General features: G+C 48.9%; 3 protein-coding genes and 2 non-coding genes across 6 annotated transcripts in view; all 5 read right to left on the bottom strand.

Moving 5' to 3' along the window:
- Nucleotides 1-3,532, bottom strand: part of DYM (dymeclin) — a 214,277-nt gene extending 210,745 nt beyond the window's left edge. For both annotated transcript variants that reach the window (XM_018078808.2, XM_018078811.2), the window contains exon 1: nucleotides 3,482-3,532. The gene's annotated coding sequence lies outside the window, so the exon portion shown is untranslated. The remainder of the gene's footprint in view (nucleotides 1-3,481) is intronic.
- A 5,070-nt stretch (nucleotides 3,533-8,602) lies between these two features.
- CUNH18orf32 (chromosome unknown C18orf32 homolog) lies at nucleotides 8,603-11,983 on the bottom strand. The gene is made up of 3 exons (XM_018078756.2): nucleotides 11,823-11,983; nucleotides 10,059-10,300; nucleotides 8,603-9,430 (listed from the first exon to the last, which is right to left on the bottom strand). Exons 2-3 carry the CDS (start codon nucleotides 10,284-10,286, stop codon nucleotides 9,356-9,358), a joined length of 303 nt encoding a protein of 100 aa, XP_017934245.1. The 5' UTR covers nucleotides 10,287-10,300; nucleotides 11,823-11,983; the 3' UTR covers nucleotides 8,603-9,355.
- Nucleotides 11,984-13,427: 1,444 nt separating this feature from the next.
- Nucleotides 13,428-17,583, bottom strand: RPL17 (ribosomal protein L17). The gene is made up of 7 exons (XM_029962151.1): nucleotides 17,536-17,583; nucleotides 17,112-17,164; nucleotides 16,988-17,028; nucleotides 16,127-16,261; nucleotides 14,941-15,039; nucleotides 14,040-14,231; nucleotides 13,428-13,525 (listed from the first exon to the last, which is right to left on the bottom strand). The coding sequence occupies exons 2-7, from the start codon at nucleotides 17,149-17,151 to the stop codon at nucleotides 13,478-13,480; spliced, it is 555 nt and encodes a 184-aa protein (XP_029818011.1). The 5' UTR covers nucleotides 17,152-17,164; nucleotides 17,536-17,583; the 3' UTR covers nucleotides 13,428-13,477.
- LOC112841234 lies at nucleotides 13,906-13,974 on the bottom strand. The gene has a single exon (XR_003212845.1). It is a non-coding gene; the product is annotated as a small nucleolar RNA SNORD58 (small nucleolar RNA).
- LOC112841492 lies at nucleotides 17,250-17,318 on the bottom strand. Its single transcript, XR_003213067.1, has one exon. It is a non-coding gene; the product is annotated as a small nucleolar RNA SNORD58 (small nucleolar RNA).
- Nucleotides 17,584-20,806: the final 3,223 nt, after the last annotated feature.

Genomic DNA, 20,806 nt, shown 5'->3' with positions numbered 1-20,806 from the left:
GAAGACACAAAAGCCTCTAAAATTTATCAGGAGCTAACAAAACTTAAAGCTACAAACCTGATAATTTTTCTGACGTAACTCCTACATAACATTCCGTGAAATAATTACTGCACCAATCTGACGAATCTGAGAGTAGAATGACAGAATCAGTTCTAGAAAAACGTCCTGTGACAGAGGGGGAGGAGAGGTGGTGTGGGGGCAATTATAAAAAAAAAAAGTTACCTCTATCCTTATTCAGACATTCCTACACACCAAGGAAAGGTCAGCACTCAAACACAGCCAGTGTTTTCTGGAGTATATGCAGAAGTAATTTCTTTAATCCAATTAGTAAGCACAGTTAGAAGGGAGGAAGGCTGAGTCAAGCACACCTTACAATTTCCGTGTAAAAGGGTCAGCTTTCTGCACCCGTTATGAAACTGTTACAGGTAAATAACACACTTTGCAAAAGTTTCAAGAAAGGAAAATTAAAATACTATCTCTGCTCTTTGCAGTGGGCAGGTACTTCTGTAAATCTGGTGTTTGCCCTCACCGGTGAGGCTCCTGCTGCCTGCAGAATGGCTGTGCTGGAACTACAAAACAAGACCAACAAACTGAACTTTAAACAAGAGCGTCAAAGGGATATGGAGCTTAAAAAAAAAAAAAAGACTAATCAAGAATATGCATAAAGAGACCTGACTTGGCATAACTGCACATCAGTAACAATGTTGCTGGTTTTATCTTCTTCCAGCGGCCAAAAAGAGACTTTTAACACCACAAATACAGCAGTGGTCTTCCAAAACACAACCTTACACCAGTACCCTGACAACCTATGATGGATTGCAGTGTCGGAAATTTTGTTCAATATGAGAATGTTTTTGTTGAATCTGTCCCTCTTTTTTTTGTTTGTTTGTTTTAATACTCAGTACACATACCTAAACATCAATTTATAGTAATCCATTCAGTCTTCACCACAATTAAAACAGGCAGCCAGGTTGGATATGACACAAGTCAGGAAAAACCCAGCATGGCTTAATAAACTATGTAGTTTCCTTATGCAAGGAGTGTTAAGATTATTGTTACACACAAAGATTTTCTCCCAGACATAAATAAAACCTGCCTAATGGCCAAAGTAATGTTTCAAAAAGATCATTCAACCACCTTTAAAGCTTCAAACAGGTGCTCTGATGTCCATTGGAAAGTCTGCATTTGTTTCAATATTGGTATATGTTTCTGTATTTCAAAGGTTATACAGTTATTTTGGCATCTGTACTCTTCTTGAATTGGGAATTATGCATATTTTTACAACAGGGCTGTTCGTCTCTGCTTTACAAGTTTCTCACAGCTAGAAATCTACGCACAGCATAAAAAAGCATGTTGTGCAGAAGGACAAATCTCTTTTTTATGTGTAATAATTTTTTATTAGATTACACATCATGATTTACATCACCTATCTCCAGGATCTACTGCAAATGAAATTATACTTGCCAGAGTGTGGGATTACTACAAGGTGCAAGAGGCTTCCCACTCCACAAAATACACTTTGAAGAAATACTGTTATAATCTTTAATCTCCCACTCTGACATCAGCTCATCAGACACCAAACAGGATTTCTTGCTTTTAGTAACTTTTGTCAGTCATCAGCATGTTAAAAACACCTCACCAATGTAAAAAACAAAGTATGTTAAAAACTGCCAGAGGGCAGGGTTAGATGGGATACTGGGAAGGAATTGTTGACTGTGAGGGTGGAGAGGCCCTGGCACAGGTTGCCCAGAGAAGCTGTGGCTGGCCCTGGATCCCTGGAAGTGTCCAAGGCCAGGTTGGACAGAGCTTGGAGCAACCTGGGAGGTGTCCCTGCCCATGGCAGGGGTGGAATGAGATTTTCCTTAAGGTCTCTTCCCTCCCAACCCATTCTGGGATTCTGTGATCTTGGGATCTTCCCATTAATCTGATAAAAGCACTGGAAGGAAGCACCAGAGCCACCTGAGCTTAGCAATAATTTGCTATAAATACTTTATTGCTGAATTTAGCAGAAAATATCAGGGATTCAAGGCTGTGCCAGTAAAACACCAGCACAGGGCTGGAAGAGGAGGATCTAACGGATGCTCCAGGTAGGTGAGAGTGCTGAGCTGGGTCCATCATTCCCTGGGCCGTCCATGGGCTTCTGCTGATACAGCAGCAACGTGGAAAGGCAACACAGCCTACAGAAAGGACAGCACAAGGCCTTCCCAAGCTCCTGGCAACCCAAGGAGCAAGAATAGTTTTGAAGCCACCCCAACTGGAGCAACTTCAATGGTTTTCAGCTGGGAATTGACACAACGTGGGGTTACACAACCCTGCGTTGGGAAACTGGGCCCAACCACCTGGGAGCCTCTTTCCCCTCCCCTGCACTCCCAAAAGTGATCCGTGCAGGGAATATCAACAGCCTGGTTACTCCTGCAAATACCTCCAATGATTAGAGGCGCAGCCCAAACACGTTATCCCTCAGCACAGGCAAGGGGGGAAATCAGATTACGGCCCCGCGAACTCCCTATGCTCAGCACAGAAGATTAAAAAGAATAAATAAGTTTAAAAAAAAAAAAACCAAAAAACAGTGTTTGGCATGAAGGCAGAGGAGGTAATACAAAGCCTGATAAGAGACAAATTCTGTTTTAAAGTCAAATATGCCTCGCTTTCAATAAATATTGTCTTTCAGAAGCATGAAAACAAGTGGCAGGAGAGAGTAGGAGGTGGAGTGAGCAGACCTGAGATGGTGCAGAGCACCAGAAAACGCTCTGGTTCTCAGGAAGAGGATGGAAAATACACCAATTTATCACCTATGTACAAATAATAAATGTCATTATGAGCACAAAACAAGAAATACGGGTGTGAACCTCTGGCATTCCGGTAATACAGGTGTGAACCTCTGGCATTCTGGTACTGAGGGCACCCAAAGGAACACAGGGGCATCCTGGGGACCCTGAGGGGATCCCTGGATCCCTGTCAAGGGAGCACCTTTGGGCTGGATAAAGGACACAGGCACATCCCAGAGATTCTGTGAGGGATCCTTGGATTCCTAACGGACACAGGCACATCCCAGGGACCCTGTGAGGAATCCTCTGGATCCCTAAGGGGCACAGGCACACTCCAGGGACGCTGTGAGGGATCACTGGATCCCTAAGATACACAGGCACATCCTGTGGACCTGCGAGGGATCCCTGGATGCCTGTCAGGGAGCACCCGGGGGGTGGATAAAGCGACACCGGCACATCCTGGGGACTCTGCCAGAGATCCCTGGATCTCCCCTAAGGGATCCCTGGAGATGCCTCAGCCCGGCCGGGGACACGGCGGTGCTGATGTTACTCTCCGCAGCGCCGGTGCCGACTTACACAAGCGCATCCCTCCCTCTGTCGCGACACGGGCCCGCGCCACGAGGGGACGGTGGCGTTGGGAGAACCGGGGGGAACCTCGGGGGCCCCTCTCGGAGCCGGCGCCCGCCGAGTCCACCCGCAGAGGCCGCGTTTACCGTCGGAGCCGGGTGGGTGCCGGGTCGGTGCCGGTCAGAGCCGGGTCGGTGCGGGGTCAGTTCCCGGGCCCCTCGGCCGCCGCGCCGCTCCCGGTCCCCTCACGGCCCCTCTCGGTCCCCGCCCGCCTCCACGTCGCCGGCGCGGCCCCGCTGCGCGTGCGCGGAGCGCGCCGGGGGCTCCCGCGGGCACGACGGGAGTTTGTAGGCGGGAGGGGCGGGCGCGGAGCCCCCGAACCGGGAGCGGGACGTGACCCCAGAGCGTGAGGGGGGAGTTGAGACCCTCTGACCCCTCGGGTCTGACCCCGCCTGCAGAGCTGCCTCCTGTTCCCTGGGGAACAACGGCACAGGGACGTGGAGCTGCTGGGGAGAGTCCAGAGGAGGCCACAGAGATGCTCCCAGGGCTGGAGCCCCTCTGCTCTGGAGCCAGGCTGGGAGAGCTGGGGGGGTTCACCTGGAGAAGAGAAGGCTCCAGGGAGAGCTTCAGGGCTAAAGGGGCTCCAGGAGAGCTGGAGAGGGCTGGGGACAAGGCATGGAGGGCTGCAACAGGGACAGGACAAGGGGGAATGGCTTCCCAGTGCCAGAGGGCAGGGTTAGATGGGATATTGGGAAGGAATTGCTGTCTGTGAGGGTGGTGAGGCCCTGGTACAGGTTTCCCAGAGAAGTTGTGTCTGCCCCTGGATCCCTGGAAGTGAAGTCCAAGTTGGATGTGACTTGGAGCAACCATGTCTAGTGGAAGGTGTCCCTGCCCATGGCAGAGGGTAGGACAAGACGGGCTTTAAGGTCCCTTCCGACCCAAACCATTCTGGGATTCTATTCTGTGACTCTATTCTGTGATTCTATGACATGCTCTGCAGACCAAGGCTGGTATTCTCTGAGCAGAGCACAATGCAGGTGTGAGCAGAGACCTGCTGGGCAGGTAGGACAGGGGAGCAGCAGCAGACCTGCCTGGCCTGGGATTTGGGTGCAGGACCTGTCCCACTAACCACCTCCCCTCGTGGAAAGGTCCTTCCTTGCATTACAGTCCAATTCCACAGCCTCTGCTTCCTGTGCAGGCTGCAGGTCCAGCTCCTGAGTGAGTCACGGGGTGGCCCATGGCAGGGGGAGTGGAACAAGATGGTCTTTAAGGTTCCTTCCAACCCAAACCAGTCTGGGATTCATTCTGTGATTCTCTGCTCTGCATCCCACCTTTTCAGTCAGAGGGATAAAAGGTAGCTCTGGAAAGTGGGACTAAGAGCTGGTGGGACAGATGGAAGGATGAATTACCAGGCCTAGCCTTGCCCTCACACTGCTTTAAGTCATTGCTTCTGCCTCTGGTAACCTCCATCTCTGAGGTGCTTTTTGTGCCACCAGTGGCTGGTTCCAAAGGTACCTGTTCATTCCCTAGAAATGAAGCCCTTCCCAATGTAGCCCTGAGCAGAGTCCCACATTCCACAAGGTGTGTGATTCCCAATATCCATCTGGGCTCTTACACGTACCCATAACCAGGCTGTGCATGCAAACAGCACAGTTGGGGTGTGACCACTGTGCAAACATTGCCACCTTACCGCAAGAATCCTGGCATGGGGTTGGCCCTCACGTCCACACAGTGCTTGATCGGAATGAAGGTGGTGCAATAGGGGTTGTGCAGGATCAACAGGGCAGCTGTAAAGCGCTGTACGCACAGAAAAGGAGCTGTAAAACAATCCCCGGGCCAAGAACGAGAATCGCTACATCTGCCTGTGTATAAATACATCTATTCACAATGTTTCAGATAGTTTATGTTTCAATGCCCCACCTCTGGCAGTGTCCAAGGCCAGGCTGGATGGGGCCGTGGAGCAATCTGTGTCCCTGCCCATGGCAAGGGAATTGGACCACATGATAATTAAGGTCCCTTCCAACCCAAACTAGTCCGTGATTCTAAAACAACAGTGAAAGAAGAATGCAGCACTATCACCTAAAAGCATTCCTAAAGCAAGAGAGTCACTGTGGCAAACATGGCCTTCCAGACCATTTCAATTAAATTACTGCAGTCAGGTTCACTGAAACACAAAAATAATGGCAATCTGCTAAAACCAAAATATGATTTGGTTCAGTGAGCATGTTCTAACAATCAGAAAACCTCACAAGGAAGATAATCCCTTCTTTTATGTCCTTGGAAGTTTAATGAAACAGAATTAGTTCTCACTAAAGGAGATTTAGTTAACCTAAGTGTAAATTAAATTTCTCTTCATTTCCTTCACCTGCAGCCTCTGAAAGGGCCGTTCTTTCAGCAATAATGTTCTGCATTGTACAGAGATCAAGAAGGAATGACTCTGAGGACTGAACTTCAGCAGCAAGTTCAACAGCTCCCCAGAATCCCAGATGAGCCATGATTGCTACATCTGGGTAATAACAGCATATTACGTTAATATCATTACATCAGAATTTAACTGTGTTCTGTGAACACATCCCAGTAAAGATCACTTTGCAGTGAATTTATTATCAGTTTAGACATCCTTAGCAGCTGTTCACATTACACTTAACCTGCCAGAATTTCATTTCCGTTCAGAATCAGGCCCATCAAAATAACCTGCAACATAAAATTTTATTTAAGAGTTTTTTTGCATACACTTGCAGGGGTTTTTTTTTACATGAATTCTAGTTAACTTCTTGGCATCCAGCTACCTGTGCAAACCAACGTGGAAGGCACCACGTCACATTTAGACCTTCCCATTAAGAAAAAAACACTTGAAATTAGTTGATTTGAATTATGGTTTTTCAAATATTTATTTATTTATTGATCCTTCCTCAATAGTATCTAAATAAAGCCAGGTGGTTTTAATTGTGAGGGTCTTAGGACTGGATTTACAGAAGCACTTTGGTCCCTAAAGATGCCAACTCTGCAATTTTCTAAAAGTCTGCAGCATAAATTGAGCTGCTACTTGGTCAAGAAAATTCTGGCAGATGTCCACCTGCCATCATCAGATACCTAAACCTTTTTAAATCTTGTTTTCAGTGAGTAACAAAAATACGGGAATTTTCTCACTTAAATTCACTTGCTATATATTATTTTCATGTGAGGATTTCCTTAATTTCTGTCTACTTCTTCTCCTTAAACAAGGCTTTGTGCACTTCTTTGCATCCCAGATGATCTCCTCCTCTCCTGCCCAGTCTCAGGCAGTTCCTTTGCTTTCACATGATTTTGGTTTTTTTGTTTTTTTTTTTACTGTTCACAACACAACAGGATTATTGACCTATTCTTGGAAAAGAATAGGAACAGAAGAGTTATAACACAAATCTCCTACCAGAGCTTCCAGTGAAGTGCCTCACTGAGGTAAGTTTTGTGATGTAGATTACTCATTTCAGGGTTTAGCTGCAGCTAGTAGAAGTACTGGAACAGCATTCCAGAAAGCATAAACATGTAGTTTCACTTGCATTATCTGCCTCTTTTGGTTTTTGCATTTTTTTTTTTCAGTAGGCCTGGTGTTTAAATACAGGGCTGATACAAAGCTGGAAGCCCAGTGCAGCCTGCAGTCTAATTTACTGTACCCTTTATTTTCCATGTTATTGTCTGATGCACTTCCTTGTGTAATAATATCCTAAATAACTCAAAATAATTCATTACGCACACTTTATAAATTGACTGCCTAGGTTTACAGATTAAAGGAGCCCCAGTACAGCTCTTGCTCTGCTTTTTGTTGTGCTCACATCTGCTAGAGGTGGACACACTCTAAACTTGTGGCCTGTTTGTGAGGTGCCCAGCACAGTAAAACAGCGGCTGGGGTTACCTGGCACAGGAAGCACAGGGGAAGGGACAATCTTTTCAGCAATGCTCAGGATATCAGGACACATATTCCTGTTCAGCTGCTCAGCTGTAGCTTGGACTCTGCACTGCTGAGGCCCCTCCAGTGCTGGGGCAGTTCTGGGCCCTCAGACAAGAGAGACATTGAGGGGCTGGAGAGTGTGCAGGGAAGGGAACGGAGCTGGGGAAGGGTCTGGAGCAGCAGGAGGGGCTGAGGGAGCTGGGGGGACTCATCCTGGAGAAAAGGAGGCTCAAGAGGGACCTTCTGGCTCTGCAACTCCCTGACAGGAGCGGGGAGCGAGGTGGGAGTTGGGCTCTGCTGCCAAGGAACAAGGGACAGGATGAGAGGAAACAGCCTCAAGCTGTGCCAGGGGAGGGTCAGGTTGGACATCAGGAGGAATTTCTTCATGGAAAGGGTAGTCAGGCATGGGAAGGCGCTGCCCAGGGAGGTGGTGGATCCCCCATTCCTGGAGGTGTCCAAGGAGCGACTGGATGTGGCACTCAGAGCTCTGGGCTGGACGACAAGGTGGGGGTCAAGCACAAGACTCGATGGTCTTGGAGGGCTTTTTTAATCATGATTCCATGATTCAGTGATTCACTGATCTAGGAGGAAGCTGTATCTGCGACACACTGATCCTGTGGGGGATTATGTTCCAAGGATGAGGCAAGAGCTGATTAAACAGCAATTCCAAATTCACTTTTGAACAGACTCGCTCATTAAGGGAGAGCAAACAGCATTAAGCAACATCTTACAAGGGGTTTTCTGTGACTCTGCTCATTACAGAAGCAATGGCTGTAGAAACCAGGGCCTGATATCCATGTGGATGCTGCAGATGGATTCACACAAGGCCTGACCAAATCAGGCAGTGGTAGGAAATGATGCACCTCACCAGAGGCATTAGGTGAGCATAATTAATTATCTGGTAGGAGAAATCACAGTCACAAGCACAACACTGGACCACAGTGACACGGACTGCCTGTATAAAAAGGTGTACCTTTTTAGGCATGTCTGGGGTAGGATTTTAGGGAAATTAAACCATAAATAGCAATCCAAAACTGCTGGAGTGGTTTTGGTTTTGAATCTCTCAAAGAGTGCTCTGGTTTGGCAGAGAGGGGAAAGCAGGAATTATCAGTTTTATTCTTTACTAAGCCCAGGGACACTCAAAACACATCATGGTTGGTACTCAAGTCAGCAGCAGAGTCCATCTTCCCAGGAGGAGGCAAAGCTGGACTTGCCCAGTTCACTTTATCATGAAGTCATGGAGTTTTAAGACCTCCTTCTGCCTGGGGCCTGTCTACAGGTTTTCAAAGATTTTAGGTGTTTATCACTCAGATGCCCAAGAACAACTGCATGAAGCGACTTATATTTAAAGAAAATCCTCGTTTATTATAGTTAAAATTCCACAAACATGTTAAAGAGGTTTTAGTTGTTTTCTTTTTTTAAAGCCGGAACTGCACCATTTTAAATCACCACAACAGAAGATAAAGCAATAATTCTTTTGCATCATGCCTCTGCTGCTCCTCTTCAGGAAACAAACAAACAAAAAGACATAGTATTTAAAGGACAATAATTAACAGAAGTATCACATCAAGAGTTTCTGTTTTAGTAAGCTAAGCAAATTTTGCATATAGCACAACTCCTCTACCTCATCCACAGATTTGGCATGAAAAATATAAATCCCCTATAGTTTAAACAAGAGCTTCTGTTGCCACAATGCAATCCACAGTCCTTTAGTTAGGTCAAGAACAGACACAACTTTTAAGGTGAAAGTCTCAAGTATTCCACTAGCACTTAGTGAAATTAAGATGCTAAGATACATTTACCTTCCATAGATAGGTTTATTCATAAGTTATTTAACCTAAACTCTAATCACACTAAATAAATGGTAGATGAAAAGTAGTTCCAGCAAGAAAAATACAATAACTTCAGCTTTCAAATATTTTAAACTAAAAACGAACTAGATGCCATTTTAGTGGCAAAACAGACTCTCTCCTGCAAGCAATAAAGGTTTTTATTCAGCTAAAATGTGCAAAGAAAACAAGTCTCAGAGAGCGAGAAATATCAGCAGTTCATATTGGACACGGGGGAATAAAATCCTTAGGAATTAACTCCTCTAATCCGTTTTCTTGTCATAAGCTCCTGTGGATCTCTTTGCAGCAATTCCATTTGCAATGCTGTTGCTTTCAAACTGCAAATAAAAGACAGTGCCATTAATGGATGTCGAAAAGAGGACTTCACACCCAAACAGCTGGAGACGAAAATGGGTTTTGGGGGCAAGGCCAGTGAAGATCTATGAAGAAATCTGCAGCAAGAACCAAAAGTGGTGGTGTCTGCGCAGATTTGCAAATAATAATCCCTTCAGGGGAAATGAGAGCAGAGACAACGTTCACAAGTCTTTTAAATTTGACAGAAGAAATAAATAATAAATGCACGATTTACATGCACTAAACATCTTTCCCCACTATGACTGGTAGAGCTGGCTGAAGAGAGGGTTTTGGTTTTTTTTTAATTCTGCTTCATACATCTTGTGCAATTTACCAAATATTTGACTTTTTTCCTTCTCTGAAAGAATAGCCAGTCCTAAAAAAAGCATAAATTAATTAAGCTGTTTCAGGAAACAAGAGCAATTCCTATCTCTCCAAGGCCACGAGCTGTCTTGAAGCCACTATTTCTAGCTGGCTCAGTAGTGGCAAGTCCTATCCATAAGAAAATCTCCCCAAAAAGGTCTGTAAAAACACCCAACTATCAATCCTTCTGTGGTGCCCACCCTGAACTACCCCTGAGTTTCCCTGGTTAGCTAAGTGAATTAATCTTACTTTATAGCTTCCAGATTCATACTCCAGGCCTCTTTTTGCAGCTGAAGGTGCTGGAGGATCCCCAGAGCTGCCTCCTTGTCCTTGTTTTATGCCTGTGGGATCTTCCACAGCTTTCTTGGGCCACACACGTTTGATGAAGGGGGCGATCACGGGGTAGATGTACGGCTCCAGGAACTTCTTGTAGACCCAGAGGAGGACAGGAATGACAATGCAGGGAATGCACACCATGGCTGCCCCTTGCCCTGTGACAAAGGTGGTGAGGGAAAAAAAACAGCTCGGAATGAGAATGTTGTATGTCATGATCCAAGAAAACAAATTAAATAAAGGCTGTAGTTGATATTAGGGCATAGAGTCTTCTTTAATTATAAATTAGCTGTTAAAATTGCTGTGTGTTTCAACATTACAAAATCCTCCAGAAGGGGAACATTCTTCACATTTTAACAAAAAACCCCAGTAATTTGTTACTAATTCATCAATCTTGCAGCTGCAACTCAGAAAGACTAATTCAGAAAATGAGAGTTTTTGCTAAAACCACACAAAAACAGTTTAAGCAGCAAGATATTAGCCCAGTTCTTGCTGTAGGAAAGAGTCCAAAGGGTTTGTTTTTCTTAATCTCTTTTTAATTAAAGGGAAATTAAACAGCAGCACTCCAAGTCATCCAGTGGTCTGCTACCACTAAAAGGCAGGACCGTGGGAGAAGGAAGAAAATCCCAGTGAGGATTTGAGAGAAACAGAATGTGGGTTATTTCCTTCCTCCTGCCCAAGAGGAATCCCTTGATCCCACATCAATCCCATAAAATTAACTATTAGAAAATGAACCATCCCCTCTCTCTGTAACCCACAGAGAAGTCCTCAAAATTGGCAGCCTGGAGTCTGTGCTAAAAAAAAAAAAAAAAGGCAGAAAACCAAAGCAGAGGGGCAGAGAGGTATGATTGGGAGAGGAAGCAGTTAAGTGGGATTAGAGCTGTCCCTGCCAGTGCTGACGAGCAATACATTAGACACACTCTGCTGCTACAGAGCTTTGCCCTTCACATTCCTCCTTTCTGGGCTGCTGACATCTCAGTTCTCGCATTAAGAAGCAAAACAAAAGCTTTCCAAGATGGACAATGAACAGGCAGACGTGGACGCTTCGCCAGGGAAAAGTTTTAAGCTATCCTAAAGATTTTAAGCCCCGTGAAAAAAGAGAATATCGATTTCCAGTTGACTACTTCCAAGTTCTGTTCTGGCTGCTTCAAATATAGCTTAAATCTGCTCTCTGAAGTCTAGGGAAGAATGTTAAATTGAGACAACATGACTCAGGTATTCTCTTCACCAAAACTTCCTAGACACTAAATTTCCAGCAAGATGTTGAGGATTCATCCAGCAGTTGAATAAAGTGGCTGGAGGGAACACCCCAGGATATAGAATTTTCACAGAACCACAGAATACTTTGGGTTGGAAGGGATTTTAAGGATCATCCAGTTCCACCCCCTGCCATGGGCAGGGACACCTTCCACTTGAACAGGTTATTCCAACCTGGCCTTGGACACTTCCAGGGATCCAAGGGCAGCCACAGCTTCCCTGGGCAACCTGTGCCAGGGTCTCACCATGCTCACAGCCAGGTATCCCTTCCCAATACCCCATCTAACCCTGCTTGCTGGCAGTGTGGAGCCATTCCCCCTTGTCCTGTCACTCCCATGCTCTGTCCCAAGGAAACAGCATGTGTTGTGTTTCGTCTCTGCAGCCACTTCGTGTCAAGATTCCAGGCCAAACAATCACCCTTACCTGTGCCAGGGTCACGAGTGACCCTCCGGAGCCACTCGTCCCAACAGGGGGAATCACCGTCCTGATGGATTCCTGCTGTCACTTGGTGATGCGCCGTCACCTGGTGAGCAAGAAAAATACGTTAAAAAAAAAAAAAAAAAGAAGGAAAAAAGGAAAGTAGGGAGGAAAAAAAAAAAAGGTCAGGTTTTAATAGGTTATTTCTCTGCGACAGGAGGTTTCGTTCCTCAGTGTGAGCCCCCACACGCCGGGGGCACAGGGAACGCCGTGACAGGAAAACCTCAGGGCGATGGGGCCTTGCTCCCAGTGGATGTGGAGGCTGGAAAGGGCCACGCGGACAAAAAGCCCGTTTTCCCCCGTTTTCTCATAAAGGACGAGCCAGCCTGGAAGGGCGAGTTATGCCAGGAGGCGTTCCCGTTCTGCGAGGACGTTCGGGCCGGTACACCCGGCGCACTCGCGGCGAGCGGCGGCGCCGGGCACGGCCGGCTGTGCTGGAGGGGCGGGGGCGAGGTGGGATGCCGGGATATCGGGATATAGCGGGATATGTCGGGATACCGGGTTCGCGCCCGCAACTCACCGCGCCCGCACCGGCCCCGCGGCTTCCGGGGCGCCGCTTCCGCCAATGGGAGGTGGCAGCGCGCGTCACGTGACCTTCAGCCCCGCCCCCCGGCTGCGTTTGAGGGGCCCCCCCCAAAAAAAATTCCAGGGGCAGGAACAGTGTCCCAAATTATCACGGTGTGGGGGGGAGTAACGGCGGTACGGCATCGGCACCCACGCAGGAACAGGCGGACCGGCTTTAGATGAGATACTGGGAAGGAATTCCTCCGTGAGGGTGGTGAGGCCCTGGTACAGGTTGCCCAGGGCAACCCTGGATCCCTGGAATGTTCAAGGCCAGGCTCCCTAAGATCCTGCTCTATGGTGAACTTGCCACTAGCTGCCGCATGAGAGGAGCCCCGAAGAAAAGATACAAGGACTCCCTGAAAACAACATCTCAGCCTTGGCCATAGTGATCACCATAACTGGTCTACTCTGGCCTCCAGTTGGGAGGCCTGGAGACACACCATCTATAACGCAGCTGCCTCCTTTGAGAACACACGCAGGATCACTCTCAAAAGGCAATGCAGAAAGAACCGTGTCTTGCAGAATACACCATCTAAGGAGTGTTTCTGCTGTGCCTTATGTAATCGGATATGTCTGTCACGTATTGGCCTCATAAGACACCAGCGTGCCTGTAACAAATGTGGATAGAGCCTTCCCAAATCTTCGTTCGCGAAGCCCAGCCATGATGGATGGGCCTTGGAGCAACCTGGGCTAGTGGAAGGTGTCCCTGCCCATGGCAGGGGGTGGAACTGGATGAGCGTGAAGGTCCCTCCCAACCCAAACCATTCTGGGATTCTATGATTAATGGCAATCCTCACAATTTGCTCTCTTTTGATGAAGAACTGCTTGGAGCAACCCAGTCTACTGGAAGGTGTCCCTGCCCACGCCAGGGGGGTGGACTGCATGATATTAAGGTCCCTTCCAACCCAAACCAGTCTGTGATCCCATAATTCTCCCTGCCCATGTCCCACCGGTCAGAACCCAGAGCACAGAAACACACACACGGAGTAATATCTTAAGCTTTCTTGTTTTATTTATGTACATCTGCCTGTGCAGATTTACTCCCGGGCCATCAGCTTCTGCTTCTTCAGCTTCTTCTGGGAGATCTGAAAAACAGACACGAAAACGGGAAAATGGCGGAATGAGAAGATGGTGAAATGTGAAAACCGTGAAATGAGAAAACGTCTTCCCAAAACATCTCACAAGTTCATCTGCAAGATCTTCTGGAAGCACTGAGAGCTGTTAGAAATTCCTTCACTGATGATCCACTGATCACACCTGCATGCACACAGGAATCCCTATGCTGCTCACACACTCTGAACTCAAGTTTAATTAAGTTTAATCGCACACACCCCACCTTCACCCAAGCAGTCAGGGAATACTGTGGTTATGAGAGGGAAGAACAAAACCCCTGCACAACTGAGGAAAAAAAAAAAGGTTCTTAGGGTTTTTAAGTGCTTAATATTGTGTTAAAATTAAAAATGGGGTTGCTCAGAAATAACTGAATTTTTTTCATGGGAATTCCAAAGGTGTCCTAAGATAGTCATCACAGCAACCCCTCTGCTGAATGCTTGGCTCTCATGACGTGACGGAGGAAAAGGCACACAGGGCTCTCCATACCTTTTTCTTCTGGGCCACTTCCTCCTCTGGCTTGGGCACAATCTGCTCCTTCTCGGTGAGGATCATCTCGATGTGGCACGGGGAGCTCATGTAGGGGTTGATCCTGCCGTGTGCCCGGTACGTGCGCCGGCGCATCTTGGGAGCCTTGTTCACCTGGATGTGCTCGATCACCAGGGAATCCACATCGAGGCCCTGGAGAGAAATAAAACCTGTCACTTGTTTTCATCTGCAAATCAACCACCTCCACAGCAAGAATGTGAGTTACTGTCCCAGTCACCACTGCTGGTGAATGAACGCCCAAGCTTGGCTGCAACAGGGAGCTGAGGGTTTTCCAAGAATTCACTAAAGAAACACCCAAGCTTGTCAGTGTCACAGAGCTGAGGGTCTTCCAAGGATGCACCAACCAAACAGCCAAGCTTGGCTGGGTCACACACCTGAGGATTTACTGGAACAGATGAGCACAGTGGTGCATGGAACTGAGCATTTACCAAGGATTTGCCAACAGAACAGCTGAGCTCAGCAGTGTCCCAGAGCTGAAGATTTATGAAGGATTTACCAATGGAATACCCGAGCATGGCAGTGCCATGGATCTGAGGATTTACAAAGGATTGACCAATGGAACAGCCAAGCTTAGCAGTGTCCCAGAGCCAAAGATTTACAAAGGATTTAGCAACAGAATACCCGAGCATGGCAGTGCCACGGACCTGAGGATTTACAAAGGATTCACCAATGAAACAGCCAAGCTTAGCAGTGTCAGGGAGCTGTGGATCCACCAAGGATTGACCAAGGAAACAGCTGGGCCTGGCGGTGCCATGGAGTTCCCTGTCCCTCCACGTCAGTGACACGGGTCAGGGTTGCTGACAGGCAGCAGAACAGGGACACTGTGCTCAGTAACACCCACCTTGAGCTCAGCGTTGCTCTCTGCGTTCTTGAGCATGTGCAGCAGGAACTCCGCGCTCTTCTTAGGCCAGCGGCCCTGGGTCCAGCCCCACTGCTTGGCCTGCAATGAGAGGGCAACAGTGAACTTCTGCTTTTATCCCAGTACAACACAGTTCACACATCAGGCATCACGAACTTGCCATAATCCTACAATGGCTTGGGTTGGAAGGAACCTTAAAGACCATCTCATCCCACCCCCTGCCATGGGCAGGGACACCTTCCACTAGCCCACGTTGCTCCAAGCCATGTCCAACCTGGCCTTTAACACTTCCAAAGATCCAGGGGCAGCCACAGCTTCTCTGGGCAACTTGTGCCAATGTGAAGCCGGTCCCCTTGTCCTGTTACTCCACACCTGCTCTGGGAAACCTGTGCCAGGGCCTCACCACCCTCAGAGACAGCAATTCCTTCTCAATATCCCATCTAACCCTGCCCTCTGGCAGTGGGAAGCCATTCCCCCTTGTGCTGTCCCTTCATCCCTAATACCAAGTCTCTCTCCAGCTCTCCTGAAGCCCCTTTAGGCACTGAAGGGGCTCTAGTGTCTCCCCAGATCTCATCTGGGCACACCTCCCCCGTTTCCCTAGCATCTCACCTGGGCATACTCCCCCATTTCCCTAAAATCTCTCCTGGACACATCTCCCCCATTTCCCTAAAATCTCTCCTGGACACATCTCCCCCATTTCCCTAAAATCTCTCCTGGACACATCTCCCCCATTTCCCTAAAATCTCTCCTGGACACATCTCCCCCATTTCCCTAAAATCTCTCCTGGACACATCTCCCCCATTTCCCTAAAATCTCTCCTGGACACATCTCCCCCATTTCCCTGGGATTTCACCTGGGCACATTCCCCCGTTTCCCCAGGGATCTCACCTGGGCACACTCCCCCGTTTCCCCAGGGATCTCACCTGGGCACAGTCCCCCATTTCCCCTAGGGTCTCACCTGGGCACATTCCCCTGTTTCCCCTGGGATCTCACCTGGGCACAGTCCCCCATTTCCCCTAGGGTCTCACCTGGGCACATTCCCCTGTTTCCCCAGGGATCTCACCTGGGCACAGTCCCCCATTTCCCCAGGGATCTCACCTGGGCACATTCCCCTGTTTCCCCTAGGGTCTCACCTGGGCACAGTCCCCTGTTTCCCCTAGGGTCTCACCTGGGCACACCTACCGACGCCCCCGTTGTAGCGCCGGAAGGGGACACACTGCTTCTTCAGGGTGACATCCTTCAGGTACTTGGTGGCCTTGCGGATGTGCATTCCCTTGATGGCCTGAGCAGTCTCCCGAGTGTTCTGCAACACAGAGCACACAAAGTAACACATCTTTCCAACGTAATCATGGATCCCAGACCCTTGTCCTGTGACTACAAAGGAAATACTCACAAAAAAACCTCCTCAAACAATGAAGAATAATTAATAACACTTTTTTTCTTTGTTATCTGCTTTTCTAACCCTTGGTGTAACTACCACTGCTGATTTTGTGGCTCCAGCACACTTTTACTGTTTTTTACCTAATGGCTAAATCCAACCAAGAAAATTTCAACTTTTAACAATGTAATTCCAGGCAATGCAATTTTCCTGTGAAGGAACTGCAAAGGGGAGAAAAGAAAGGGCTTAGAACAAAAAATTAAGGATAAAATCTCAGTGTTAAGATAGTACTTACTAACTGCAGAAGTCAGAGAGTAACTATAATCCTGATGATAATAAAAAGGCAAACCAAAGTGAAAACTTGTGATATTGGGAAGGAATTCTTGCCTATGAGGGTGGTGAGGCCCTAGCACAGGTTGCATAGAGTAGCTGTGGCTACTCCTGGATCCCTGGAAGTGTCCAAGGCCAGGCTGGACGGGGCTTGGAGCAACCTGGGATAGCAGAACATGTCCCTGCCCATACCAGGGCATTGAAGCGGGATGATCCTTAAAATCCCAGTCCGGGGTTCTTTTAAAAAATAATATAAAAACTAACAAAACCAACATAAAATACAACCGAATTTGCACTTCCTGCTCACTACACATTCCTTACCTTGAAGTGCACCCGCAGGTTGGATCCCCGTGACTTGCACGCTGCGGGAGAGAAAAAAGACCAACTTTTGAAATCAAAACCTCAGCGGCTTCCCTACACGAACTCTCCCAAAACATCAACTCACATTTGGTGGGGTTCTCCGGGTCCAGGGAGTAGCGCACCATCTTGGGAGCTCAGCTGGAAAACACCGATTAAAACAAAATCACATTAAACCCGCAGCACACCGGCACGCAGGGCCCGGGCCGCTCGCCCTACCGGCGCGGCCGCTCAGGAATTTCGCTTTCTTTTCACGGTTACATCCAAAGGTGTCCTAAGAGAGTCATCACCGCAGCCATGGAGTCCCACAGGGAGTGCTGCCCCTCCCGCGCCCCGAACCCCATCGGCCCCTGCCTGCCCTCCCGCGCGCCATCCCCGGGAATACGCGGGCGCGTGCGCGTGGACCCCGGCTCACCGATGTGCGGTAGGGCGGCTGGCGGGTGGGACGGGCGGGAGGGCGAGGATTGGCGGCAGATGGCGGCAGGCCGGGGCCCGGCCATGGCTTCCTCAACCTCGGGGATGGCGGCGACGGAAGAGGGGGGATGGGGGCGGGGCGCGCCAGCAGCGCAGGGGCGCGATCTCGCGAGATTTCCGCATGGCGGCGGGGCGGGCCCTGAGGAGGGAGGCGGGGCCCTTCTGTGGCCGCGCGTTGTTGAATAAAACTGATGCCGTTTTGTTTTGTGGCGTCGAGAGAGGGCGAACGGAGATGGGGAAGGCGCGAGGGAAGCCGTGTGAGGAGCGGCTGAGGGCACTTGGTGTGCTCAGCTGGAGGAGACTGAGGGGAGACGTCACTGCAGTTCCAACTTCCTGGGGAGGGGCAGAGAAGGGGCAGGCCCTGAGCTCTGCTCGGGGGGACCAGGGACAGCACCCAGGGAATGGCCTGGAGTTGTGTAAGGGCAGGCTTACGTTGGATCTCAGGAAAAGGTTCTTCCCCCAGGGGGTGGTTGGGCACTGAACGGGCTCCCCAGGGCAGTGGGCACAGCACCGAGACCGGCAGCGTTTGGGTGATCCTCTGGGGCGCAGGGGGGGACTCTTGGGGATGGGCCTGTGCAGGGCTAAGGGTTGGACTCGATGATCCCTGTGGGCCGCTTCCAACTCAGCCTCTTCTAGGATTCACACTCGGCTCACAGAACAGGTGCTTTTAGTGAGGGAATCACACAATCCCAGAATCACACAATTCTTTATTAGAAAGGGCTCAGAGAGTGCACTGCCATATCTGACTTGGCCGTGCTGATCCTCATGGAGTGAGATGATCATTGAGGTTGGAAAAGCCCTCCCAGACCATCGAGTCCAACTTGTGCTCGATCCCCACCTTGTCCCCCAGCCCAGGGCACTGAGTGCCACATCCAGGCGTTCCTTGGACACCTCTGGGAACGGGGACTCCGCCACCTCCCTGGGCAGCCCTTTCCAAGGCCTGACCACCCTTTCAAGGAGGAAATTCGTCCTGATGTCCAACCTGAACCTCCCCTGGCACAGCTTGAGACTCTTGTCGTCTTATCCTGTCCCTTGTTCCCTGCAAAAAGAGTCCAACCTCCACCTGAGATCACATAGTCACAAAATTGTTAAGTTTGGAACAGACCTTTAAGATGATCGAGTCCACCTTCATCCCAGCAGCCTTACCATGTTCACCATTAGGTGGCAGCTTAGGATGGGAATAGAGCAGCACATCGCTCACTGAGGTGACCAGGAAACCGGAGCAAAGAGACTTGTGTTTATAAATCACAACTGCTGTTTATTGCACCGTTATAAAATAATCACAGACTGACTCGTTAAGATGAAAGATATTTCTTTTTTCCATTTTAGGCGGCGTTTGCGACTAGAACTGTTTGGGAAATCTGACAAAGCAGCTCAGTAAAAGCAAAACGTTTTCTGAAAGCGGTACCTGGTTGCAGCAAAAGGCTCATTGAGACAAGTTTGATAGAATGGGGAAAAAAAAGAGGCATATCTTCCTGAGAGGGCAGTAATCTGGTGTGCAGGCAGCTCCCCAGCATGAGACAGTCTGGGTTTAACTCTTGAGTTTAGATAAGCAGAGCAAGAACTTGCTGCCTATCTAAATGCAATAACCAGGATGTTATTTTTGTCTCTCTTGTTTAGAGTTAAAAACCCCCAAAGCTTTGCTGCTAGGATTTCACCCAGGTGAGAAGAGGAAAATATTCAAGCTATCACAAATATTTACATGTCTGGAAAGTGTAAGAGCTCTAATTGTGACTGCAGCTCTTCATTTACCTGCCTTAAAATGTGCCTTTTACTTTGGTTTCGGCAGGGGGGAAGCTTTCTGCAAAGTCTCCAAACAACTTCCAAGCACTGATCTCCAAGGAGGGAAACCTGGGACATGGCTAAATATTATTTCTTATTTTTAACATAGAATCACAGAATGGTTTGGGTTGGAAGAGACCTTAAAGCTCATCCAGTTCCACCCCCTGCCGTGGGCAGGGACACCTTCCACTAGGCCAGGTTGCTCCAAGGCCCATCCAACCTGGCCTTGGACACTTCCAGGGATCCAGGGGCAGCCACAGCTTCTCTGGGCAACACTCTATAACACTGAGTTTCCAGATACAATAAATTAAAACTGGCTGAAGCTGAGGTCCTCAACACTTCTAAAGCCTTGCCCACCATACTGCGGGAATCCCCTCTCACAACACACCTGAATGCAACTCTCCTCCTCTGTCCTTACTGCCCTCCCCCCCACCTGTTCCCGTGTTCTTCCAGGGCAGGAGCACGGCCTTTCCATGGGAAGCACCTCTACACACAGCTGCTTCTTGATAGCAGAGCACAGGAGCAACGCTGCAGTCAGGGAGAGCTGGAGGAGAGGTGTGAAACACAAGTGGTTGACACGTGGTGGGGATTATCACCTGTGCTCATCAATCAAACCCAAAACAAACAGGGTGTGCTTTTTGTTACTTGCATTTTCTGTTTCCCCACAGGTGGAACTGTTTTGCTCAGCTGCTGAGGGCTTGCAGTGGTGGGAGGCTATCACAGAACATCCTGAGTTGGAAGGGACCCACAAGGATTATCCAGTCCAACTCCTGGTCCTGCACAGGACACCCCAACAATCCCATCGTGTGCCTGAGAGCATTGTCCAAATGCTCCTTGAGCTCTGGCAGACCTGAGGCTGTGACCACTGCCCTGAGATGCATGTTCAGCTTTACTGGGAGGTTGACAACTGTTCTCAGGGGCAGCCTAGCACATATCTGGTGCTGGCACCAGCGATGAGGCAGCTGAGCGTGTGGCCTTGTTGGGTTTTAATCAGGTTATTCCCCTGGTGCACCACCTGCCTTGGATATTTGGTTTGTATGAGCTGACTCAAAAAGAGCTTTGGGTTCCTAAGCAGAAAATTCAGGCATGTAAGTCCAAAATCATATTCCTGAAAACTCCTGTGTAGGAGGCAGCTGCCTCCTAATTCTCAGTTCCGTAAGACTTCACCTTAAACTCCACTGGTGCCACCCCTCTCAGCTCCCTTGTCCCTTATCCCTGGTACCTGTGCTGTGCAAGCCCAGGGAGACCTCCCTGTCCCAACAGGCACTGGCAGCAAACATCCAGCTGTGCTCAGACCTGAACTCTGTGCTCTGGGAGCCCCTGCTGGTAGCATCCTCCCCTGAAGGGCTGATGACAATGGCAGCAAAGGCTTCTGCCATCCCTTCTGCTCTGGAGCCAGACTGGGAGAGCTGGGAGGGTTCACCTGAAGAAGAGAAGGCTCCAGAGAGACCTGAGAGCCTCTTCCAGGGCCTAAAGGGGCTCCAAAAGAGCTGGAGAGGGAGCTGGGACAAGGGATGGGAGGACAGG

The sequence above is a fragment of the Manacus vitellinus genome, unplaced genomic scaffold, assembly GCF_001715985.3.
Source record: "Manacus vitellinus isolate BGI_N305 unplaced genomic scaffold, ASM171598v3 scaffold_42_pilon, whole genome shotgun sequence".
Taxonomy (NCBI): Eukaryota; Metazoa; Chordata; class Aves; order Passeriformes; family Pipridae; genus Manacus; species Manacus vitellinus.
Note: the sequence above shows the minus strand (reverse complement) of the source record. Positions and strands in the feature narration are given on the sequence as shown.